General features: G+C 48.6%; 1 protein-coding gene across 5 annotated transcripts in view; it reads left to right on the forward strand.

Moving 5' to 3' along the window:
- Positions 1-3,004, forward strand: part of VWC2L (von Willebrand factor C domain containing 2 like) — a 41,869-nt gene extending 38,865 nt beyond the window's left edge. The window contains exon 4 of one of the 5 annotated variants that reach the window (XR_010832217.1): positions 562-3,003. Coding sequence is in view for 3 of the 5 variants with exons in the window: in XM_066999188.1 (XP_066855289.1) it covers positions 562-710 (149 nt within the window). In the remaining 2 variants the exon portion in view is untranslated. Of the gene's footprint in view, positions 1-561 lie in introns of all 5 variants that reach the window. The other 4 variants (XR_010832218.1, XM_066999191.1, XM_066999188.1 and 1 more) reach the window with 4 other exon arrangements.
- Positions 3,005-10,515: the final 7,511 nt, after the last annotated feature.

The raw sequence follows: 10,515 nt of genomic DNA on the forward strand, positions 1-10,515 counted from the left end.
ATTCCCCTGGGTGTCGTTGGCTGGTGGCAGTGTAAATCTGCTGTAAAAAAAGCAACCCCGAGATGCCGTGCAGAGAGCTCAGGTCTTGCCCCACTGCTGGAAGGCAGCCGTGTGCCTGTCGACCCCTTATTGCCCCTTCAGCCTTGCAGACCTTGCTGGAAGATTTTCTCAGCCACATGGGTGCCAAAAAAGCCACGCAGAGATTTTATGTGTGTGTGTGTATACAGAGTTTGGCCTTTCCGTTTCCCTGAATGCCCGTGGCTGGTAACTCCTGGCCCCGAAGCGGAGGTTGGAGGGACCTTTGGGGATTGTCTGGTGCAATCCCCGGCTGAAAGCAGCCTTAAAACATCCCCATCTCCCATGACCACTTAACTTTTTCAACACCTGATGCTGAATTTCCTTGGCTGGAGCAAAAGCCTGCTTCTCCCCGGAGTCCTAAGGGAGGGGGCAGCCACAGCCCTCTGGGCAGGATGAAATGCCAGGTCATACCCGACTTAATAAAATTAAATTTTTTATATATAAAAGATAAAGTGTATTCATTTCTACCACGTGTTTTCGCAGGTCCCAACTGCTTTGCAGGAACCACCATCATCCCGGCTGGCATCGAGGTGAAGGTGGACGACTGCAACATCTGCCACTGCCACAACGGGGACTGGTGGAAGCCGGCGCAGTGCTCCAAGCGCGAGTGCCAGGGCAAGCAGGCGCTGTAGCGGCACAACCCCCGGCGCTTCCCACCCCCGCCGGCCGCAGCAGGGTCACCAGCAAAGCCCCCGGGGGCTCCGAGGGGTTCCTCGTGGGAGGGGGGGTCCCCCCCCTCATCCCTTGCTTTACACCCCATGTATCCTCCAGCACCTGGGCAGCCGCTCCGCTTTGGTAATCATCAGCGCTCGGGAGGGATTCGGCGGTGAGATCTGGGGAGGAAAAAGGAAAAAAAAAAAAAAAAGCAAAACAAACAAACAAAAAAAAAAAAACTCTGTGCAAGCTCTTTGACTGGCGACGCCTCCGAGGCACCGGTTCATCCACTGCTCTCACTTTCTACAGAGTGGACCGCGTTTTTTCACGGTTACTTAATTTCTTTTGCTGTCATGATTTATTTATTATGATTTTTTTTAAGCCTCTTCCTAAGCTGGGACAGTCGGGGCAATACAGCTATGAGCGAAGCAATGGGTAATTTCTATTGTGTCTATGACAGCGGGGGCGGGGGGGAACATAGACCAAAACGGGAGAATGGGGCTGAGAAACACAACGGGAAGATGCCCTGCAGGAGGATGGAGATGGATGCATGGGTATGAGGTTGGATGGCCACGAGGTGAGCTGTACCTGTGCTACACCTTCCCCACCGCGTGGGGACAAGGCAGATGAGGACTCCTACCTGGTCACCAACATTGTTGCAAGGACGTCGGGAAAGCAGCCGCTCCCCTGGGTTTGAGAGGTTTCTCCCCAGCTCTTTCTCTTGGGCCAGTTATTCTCCCTGTGATATTTGGGGCCAAGCTTACACAGGAAGGGAGTTTTGAGGGCTTGGGTTGGGGCTTGGCTCATCTCTGGATGTGATGTCCCGTTGGGGTGGTGGAGAGAGCCTGGGGCTCTCCTCGGGGGCCAGGGCACAGCCACCTGTGTTCCTGGGAGCAGCCAAAGCCACAAGCATGGGAGGGCTGGGACACGCTGGCCATGTCCTGGGGCAGCAGGGACCAAACCCTCACGCACCAGTTCCCTTTCGTGCCAGTACGGCGAGGGAAAAGCCACCAGGGTCCCTCCTCTACCCACGGTCCGGTTGCTGCTTTTTGCCCATCACCATCATTTTGGCCAGATGTCAGCCCAGCACCTGCTCTGCGCGGCGACGACAGCAAATCCTGCCCACGGCATCCTCCACCGAAACCAGTCAGCACACTCATCGATGATGCACCGCTGCCTTTATACTTTTATTTCTTCCCCATTTTGTGTTTCGGCAGGGGGCAGGTCCTCGGCTGGCACAGGACAAGCACTAGGGCGGTGCTGGCCGTGCTGCTGCTGAGAATTTGCTCCCTGCAGAGCACCATGAGCGAAGCCATCGTCACGTTTATTTGTAAGCTGTTGCCTGTCAGTGACTACCCATCTTCATTTTCAAACAATAGTGTGCCTGAAACTAGTGAGAAAAAACAAAAAACAAAAAACAAAAAAAAACTATTCTGTAAAAAAAAAAATGGGGGGTTCTAGAAACAATATTTGATGTGTAAAAGACTATATTATTAAAAAATTATTTTGTTAAATATAAAGTGTATGAACCAGCAAAAAAAAAAAAAAAAAAAAAAAGCTAAAAACAAAATTCTCCATCTGTGGTGTATGTGACTCTGCTGACCCCGATTCCCCATCACACCGCCGCCAGCTCCGGCCCCTCCATGCACTTGGTCCCCCCACAGGTGCCATTTTATATTCGATGCCACTTCCCAAACCCAGAACTTTGCTTTCAGCCCGCAGACTCCTTTCGCTACCTCCAGATGCATCATTATTTACAGTGATTAGCGGTTACTCTAATTAATTACAGCTTAATTACTGTAGTTAATGTTTGTACAGTGCTTGGAACAAGTGCAGCGCTATACGTGCCACATATTATTATTTTCCTCATTATTAATTAAACGCCATCTACATCCCATGCTGTGCTAGTTAATTATTTCCAAGAAGCAGCGGCAGCACCCTTGCTCCCTTGCCCCAGCTCCCCACGGGAAAGCCCTTGTGGTTCTGCTCTGCCCGTGGCGAGGTGGATCACTAGCACGTTATTTCCCCCCACAATTTTTTAATCAAAATAAATAATTAAATAAATAAATCCAAAGGGAGCCCCGGGGACCACGCACCACGAGCTGGAGCATCACTCCCAGGAGCGTGGACGTGGGGGCACCAAGAGGTCCTGGCTTAGACCTCAGAAGGGATCTGGTTCCCCCAAATCGAGCAGTGTTAGGCACCAGGTCCTGCTGGGGGATCCCGTTGCTCTACTGAGTGCCTCAGCAGTGGTGGGGCTGGGACAGCAATGAGCACAAATCGGCTTTTCTGCAGGTTTGCATGAAAGATGCATGGGTCACCTGTGGGCAGTGCTTCAGCTGCACCTGGGGTACTCAGAACAGAAACCCCAAAATCATCATAGCAGCCAGCCTCAGGTCCAACATAGTGGATCCGGAATTGAAATCCCATCCAGCTCTCCCCAGATGCACCTTTTTTTTTTCTTCTTCTTTTTTTTTTTTTTCTTCTGAACCTGTTTATTTAGAAAGAATTTCAACCTCATTTCAAACTCCTTTCTTTCCGCCTTTTTTTTTTGTGTGTGTGTGTGTTTTAGTTCATTTCTCCCTTTAATTAATCACAGCTCTGGGCCAGCCAGACCCATTAACTACTCTTCTCATTTAGACCTTTCAGAGATGCAGTTGCAGATGCAATTTAATTTGTTGACCCATGATCGATAGCAATTAATACCATCTCTTTCATCTTGTTGAAAGGTTCGTCTTGGGCTTCCAGGGGCTGCCGTCTCAAGGGAAAGGTGTCTGATACATGTGTTATTTGATGGAGGAGCACAACCTCCCCCCGTCCTTCCCGTTCCCCTGGGCTGATGCTCAGGGACAGGTTTGGATTGCAGCAGGGTTGTGCTCAGAGCTGCACAGGTTCGACAGGGCGCATGACACGGGATGTCCTTGTAGCAGGTGGCACATCTCCAGGACCCCATACGTGCGAGCTCATTTGTAAGGCCATCTGGGACTATGGGGTCTGCAGACTGAGATAGGGATGGGTGGGTGGATGGGTAGGTGGATGGATGGAGGGATGGAGGGATGGATGGATGGATGGGTGGATGGAGGGATGGATGAATGGATGGATGGATGGATGATGATGATGATGACGACCAAATGATGCTACCACTGTAACAGCTGGACTGGCCCAGGTTAGGTCAGAGATTAAATGGGAGACAGAGGAGATGAAAATGTGACCAAAAGGGAGGGAACTGGTGAAGGATAGAGAGAAGGACAGGCACTTGGTAAGGAAGAGAGCCAGGGAAGGTGGAGATTTGGGCTGGAAAGATGAGGGATGAAGAGCACAGAGTAAGAAATGGTACAGCCTGGGGCGTGTAAATAGAAAAAGGCAATGAATGCCCTTGAAATGGAGTAAGAGAAGAGCGGGGTCTTACAGGCAACACTTTCAATGTGAGGAATAGAGACTTCTGCAGATGCAAAAGTGATTGTGGAGGGAAGCACACAAATATTTCCCCTGGGCAAAACCCTGGCTGCAGCGAAGCTGCACGGCTGGCCCAGGCATGGTGGAAGATACGGAGAAAAAGAGAAACATGCGTGGCGCTAGAAAGGCAATCCTTCCTCCTGGGGACCTTTACCCCTAGTCTCACTTTGGTGCCACTTTTTAACCCCAAAGTGTCCCCCAAACAGCAGCAAAGCTCTCCCAGAGAGCATTGCTTTCCTCCATCCTCGTTAATACGGCATGTGGCACATCGTGAGCTGAGTCCCACTGGACATGACCGTCCCTGTCCCCACTGCAGGGAGCCTGGAGCCACACAGCAGCAGCACAGAGCTGCAAAACATGAAGCCAAAGAGCAAACCCGCAGCCTCTGGCACAGCATGAGCAATAATGTGTTTCTCTTCGGCGGCTGTTGAAGGGAAAAGAAGGGCCCTGTGAATGTATAGTGAATGAATGCCTTTTATATGGCAAAATTATATGTTTTTGCAACAGCGATTCAATATAGAAAATGACAAATTTCTTGAAAATGGACCTACCTTTGTAGTGGGGAAGGTTAGCTTTTAAAACACAGAGAACGGAGCAATAACATACTGAAAGGAAGTGTCTGCATGCGTATATTTAACACACCATATATATATTTATAGTTGCAGATGTACCTCCTACATTTCCAGAAGCGATTTGGGAATAGCGTGGGGGGTGTTTATGGGTTTGGGTTTGGGTTAAGCCAAAGCAGGGTTAAATACACAGGATTTTCTAGGCAGACCATGACCTCGATCCACCCTTCAGGCCATGCAGAGGCTGGCTCTGCCTTGGACACCCTTTGGCCACCGTGGCTGCAGGTTGAGATCTGAATGAGTGGCAGAGCAGTGTGGAGTAAATTGTTGTTGGGTTTTGATGCCTGACGATGACGATGAAGCCAGGCTGGAGGCTGCAGCCCATGCCTTGGAGCCGTCTGCAGAAACGGAGCGTCGTGGTGCCCACCTCAAAGGCTTTTTGGAAGGCTTTTTCCGTGGATTTGCTCTGGAGCCATGCTGTGTTAGCGATGTCTTCGTCCCCCACGTGGATGGATGCGCGCGGTCCCAGGGAATGGCAGGGCTGGGGGGAAAGGGGACGTGAGGAACCTGTCCTCTTGCAAATAACCCACTCCCATACGTGCTGAAATGCTCGTTTTGCAGTCCATTAAGCTCAATTTAATGCAGGTAGAACATGCCTGGAATTGAGAGGATGGTAAAAGGTTTCTGGCTTTAATTTTACTCGAATGAAAAATTCTGCACGCTCCCGGCTGGTGTCGGCACTTCTGCAGCAAAGACAACAGGCCCCGCAGGAAGCATGAGGCCAAGGTTAAAGCACTTCTAAGTCAAGATGCTATGATACCCAAAGAAGCAATTTTCCATTGTATTGCATATCTTCCAGCACTTTATCAGCATGAATAGAAACTGTGAGCAAAAGGGGTGCGCAGGGACCCATTGGAGCTGCAGATGGCTTTAAATTTCCCCTAACTTTCTCTGGATTCAAGGTTATTCTCTTGGCTTGCTGCAGCCCCCTGCACTTGGGTTAATTGCATCTCTAAACAAACAGCAGCGTTACCCCTCCCTGCCCCGCCAGCATTAAAAGAAAACATATGGAGACACGCCTGGAAAATAAAGCCTGTTTGTTACCATGGCGTGAAGTCCCGTAGGATGTGTTAGCCTTCATGGTTTTACTAAAACCTCCTAAATCCCACTGTTTTGTCAGCAGCATGAGAAATATCAAATAGAAAGAAGCCCAGGGCAAGGAGCAGAAGGCACTTGGGGCACTTGGGGGCCACTCTTCATGACCCCTGCTCTGTTAAAATTTCCCTGAGGGTGAAGGATTTCCTCCCCAGCAAGGGGACAGCGCAGGGAAATTGGGGATATAATTCCTACCAGGTGGAGATATCACAAGGGCCACGAGACGATGGAGTTTTCCTGCCTGCTTCTCTTGGTTGCAGAGATCCAAGACCCAAGATCCAAGCTCGGTCTCCATCCAGCTGGAGTCTGGGGACCGAGGCATCATTTGCAGTCCCACCTCTTGTAAACCATTACAGTACGTAGCAAGGGTTGTGTTACCTCCCTGTGCTGGGGCAGCCAGCGGGTGACCAGTCTCAAGCCTTGTCCTAGGGAAACCTTGAGGTGTCACAGCCTTTCTGTTACCATTCAAGAGAGAAGAGACATTGAGGAGGTTAGAAAACACGGCAAGAAAGAAGCACAAAAACAGCTGAGTCACATTCCCTTCAAATAAGCACAAATTTGGGCCAGAGTCTGCTACTGGAAAAGAAGACCTGGCTTCATGCTACAGGGCTGCAACCAGCAGAGGGGACACCAGGCATCTCCTGCCCTTCCCCAGCCCTGATATCAGAAGCTCCATTCATCACGCTTAAAATTATTCCCCTGGGTAAGAGTAGCAGGCCCCACAATCCAATTTTCTCATGTCCACTCGAAGATGAATGTATGTTAATGCCAATGTATGGGACCTGCACCACCCTGGAAACTTGTGCCCGTTGTGGGTCTGCAGAAGTGCGGCTGGTGGTTTTCCAGACGCTGTCATTTGGATCCATGTGAAAATGACTGGAAATGTGATATCAGTAGGATAGATCACATCAAAAAAGGTCCAATTTAGTTAAATTAGTGCCTGACCTCCAATTCCTAAAGAGAAGCAGCCAGTATAAAAGTGATATAACAGTGTATGCAACGTATTATGAGCTTTATTCTTCTTATTTTTTATTAACAGATTTTTCATTCTCTCCCTGCTGTGGAAACTCCATGCAATAACAGGCAAGGGCATGCTTACCTGCAAAAGAAGAGCTTTATTACTTGTCCTGAAACAGATCATTTACGGCAGCAACAAGTGGTATTAATAAAGTTTGGGGCCAGCCAATTGCAGGGAGCTGTGCTTCATATCGCTGCCAGCGAGAGCTGACTTTGGGAAGGAAAATGAAGTGTTAACCAAAGACCCATTTCCAAGAGAAATAGTCTCGCCGCACACCATCAAACTAATAAAAGCACGCCATCATGTAACACAAGGCAATGCCTCCTCCTCCTCCGGGGGCCTGCTGCAGACCTTTTTTACCCCATTTTCCTGCAAACACTGCTTGGTCTCAGTGCAGACTTCCATCAGGGCTGCTCATGAATTTATGCAGGCTCTTTCCTGCTTGCCTACTTCTTCTTGTCTCGGTCCTTTTCATTAATGAATCACGGAAGTATTAATTAACATTTGAGAGGCAGATTGCATTTTTTTTTCTTCCGTGGATCACTTAATCAAAGGTGGGCTTGTGTTGTTCAGTTGTAAGTGGAAATACAGAGATAGAGAAGAGCCACACTTTCAGGTTGTGCTTTACACACCCAGCAGGAAACATTTTAAAATTTCCAGTAAATACCTAAAGAGGAATTGGTCTCCAGAAGAGGCCCAGCCTTCAGTGACTCTCATGCAGGATGCATTATAACTTTTTTTTTAATTCTTCTTTTTTTCTGGAGGAAAAAAAAAAAAGGGATGGGAGAGGAGACACAACGATGGCAGCTCGGGCCCTTCTGCTCCCACCACTAAGGGATGTCTTCTCCTGAGACAAACTCTCCGACAGTCCCTCCCGAGACACAAATCATGGCGTGTGCCATCTTTCTAAATGAAATGTGGCTACAATAACAGATCTCAAGTGTCCCCTGAAGGCACGCTGCTCGATATTTATAATCGCTTAATAAACACATGAGAAATGGCACCGTACGGCCCTACATAATCTACGCGCAATGATCCTTGGTGACAAAGTGTAAGTGACCAAATCCCTTTCCAGGTCTAATGATATTTTGCTCTAGTAAGCCGGTGATATATCGCGTATGGCAAAAATAAAGCGCTCATGCATAAAATTAATACAGTAAGCTCTGAAGTCATAAAGCTTTCAGTCTGTGATATATGAGACGGGAAAATGACTAACCTGTAATTCAAGACCTCCCAGTGCCTTATTCCCAATAGGTCCTGGGGTCACCTAGGCATTGCATGATCAAGCTGGGCCATCTCAGCACGGTGTGTGAGTGATTAACAAACCAGTTAGGAGACCTGTTTTAGGGTCACAGGCACAAAAAGCCCTGCGGGGACACTGCTTCTCCTCCTAGAGGTCAAATGTTTCTCTTTTTCCCAATATAATAATAACAGTGATTTTAGCAGCTTTAATAACAGTATCATAGAATCATAGAATCATAGATTATCCCGAGTTGGAAGGGACCCATAAGGATCATCAAGTCCAACTCCTGGCACTACACAGGTCTGACCAAAAGTTTAGACCATGTGGCTAAGTGCACAGTGCAATTGCTTCTTAAATTCAGACAGGCTTGGTGCAGTGACTACTTCACTGGGGAGCCTGTTCCAGCGTGCGACCACCCCCTCGGTGAAGAACCTCTTCCTGATGTCCAGCCTAAACCTCCCTTGCCTCAGCTTGACACCGTTCCCGTGGGTCCTGTCACTGGTGATAACGGAGAATAGGTCACCTGCCTCTCCACTCCCCCTCGCGAGGAAGCTGTAGACTGCGATGAGGTCCCCCCTCAGCCTCCTCTTCTCCAGGCTGAACAGGCCCAGTGACCTCAGCCGTTCCTCATACATCTTCCCCTCTAGGCCCTTCACCATCTTCGTCGCCCTCCTCTGGACACTCTCCAACAGTTTCACGCCCTTTTTGTGCTGTGGTGCCCAGAACTGCACACAGTACTCGAGGTGAGGCCGCACCAGCGCAGAGTAGAGGGGGACAATCCCTTCCCTCGACCGACTAGCGATGCCGTGCTTGATGCATCCCCGGATATGGTTGGCCCTCCTGGCTGCCAGGGCACACTGCTGGCTCAGTATGATCATCAGCTAATGTTGTGGTCTTTCGGCAGATTACCTCCGTGCAGGTGTGTGGCATACCTTTCCATCGCTGGCTGTAGTAATCCAGGGATCAGAAATCCAAGCCACAAATAATTCTTCAAGCTTCCTCCATAAGAAAATGCTCTGATGGGGTGCGGCAGGGATTACACACAAGAACATACAGTGGACTCCATCGATCTGCAATCCATCCCTTGTTTCAACCACAAAAATAATTATCCTTTGCATGCGAAATGATCAAAGTGCTTCAAAAAAAAAGAAAAAAAAAAAAAAAAAAAAATCAAACTCCAGCTCCTCAATCAGGAATGCTGCCAAGCCATTGAATCAATTGGTTGTTAGATAGTTGAAGTATGGGAATATGTGAAAGCCATCAAATGATTTCTCTGTTAATAAACTGCTACAGTAATTACCATTAGAATAGAAATGGAAAGATATGGATCAGAAATGGGAAGATGTGAATGGTTTCTCATTAAGTGAAATCAAAGCACACAGGATTTTTTTTCCTTTTGGCCTTGATCCTGCATCATTTTCGACTTGCATATCCAGCGTTGCTTGTGCACCCCTAATTTCACCTAAACATCTTCGAGTCAGTGGGTATCCAGAAAAGGAAAGCTTACCTGGGATCTGGAGAACAGTTGGTTAACGTCAGGGGCACGGGCGTGTTGCACCTTTTTTCTCCAGGGGCCACAGATTTTAGAGCATGTACTCATGCTATATAGCCTGAATAATGGCATGGTACCTGGAAATAACACGGAGAAGGTGCAGGAGGAGGGTGGTGCTGGGGCTGTCCAGTAGGGTCTTGGGAGGAGGCTCCAAAGGCAAGGCCAACTGGGTGCTAAGCGTGAAGACAACCAGCGTGCCAGTATCATGACCTAAACTCTTAACTTTCAAAGGGCTGCCTTGCTAAAATATAAGTTTTCAGTTAAAGAACAAAGCCCGTTCTGAAAATCATAAACACATCAGGAAGCAAAACAAATCACCAGTCCTCCTCCCGCTTGCGACTTGAGGTCATTAGAGTAATAGATGGGAAAAGCTTCAGAAAAGTCTGAAGTGCAGGTCAGGGAAGGCAATGAGATATACTTGGGGTTCAGCTTTGCTCCAATTAGCAAGAAATAAATTGTTACATGGGCTTTTTGGGGAGGAGGGAGAAAACTATCTGCTGCAGGTCCAGGAACAGTCCTGCTCCAGGAGAAGTGAGCTTGGTTGTCCACCCGGTGCCCTGGTATCGCTCCTCCGTAGCTTGCCCAGAGCTGAGAGCACCCAGGTGAAAGCCCAGCTTCATGCAGGACATAGACAAGTCAAAGTAATCCACTCAGCAACAAAAAAACTGGTCTCAAAACCCCAGCTCTTTTCGTGAGGAAAAGAAAGATCGTGGAGGCTGGAAAGTGCTTGACAAGTATCACTCAACATCTGCAAATCCTACAGTGCTCAGGCAGGACAATATTAACAGCC

Source organism: Anser cygnoides, chromosome 6 (assembly GCF_040182565.1).
Source record: "Anser cygnoides isolate HZ-2024a breed goose chromosome 6, Taihu_goose_T2T_genome, whole genome shotgun sequence".
NCBI lineage: Eukaryota > Metazoa > Chordata > Aves > Anseriformes > Anatidae > Anser > Anser cygnoides.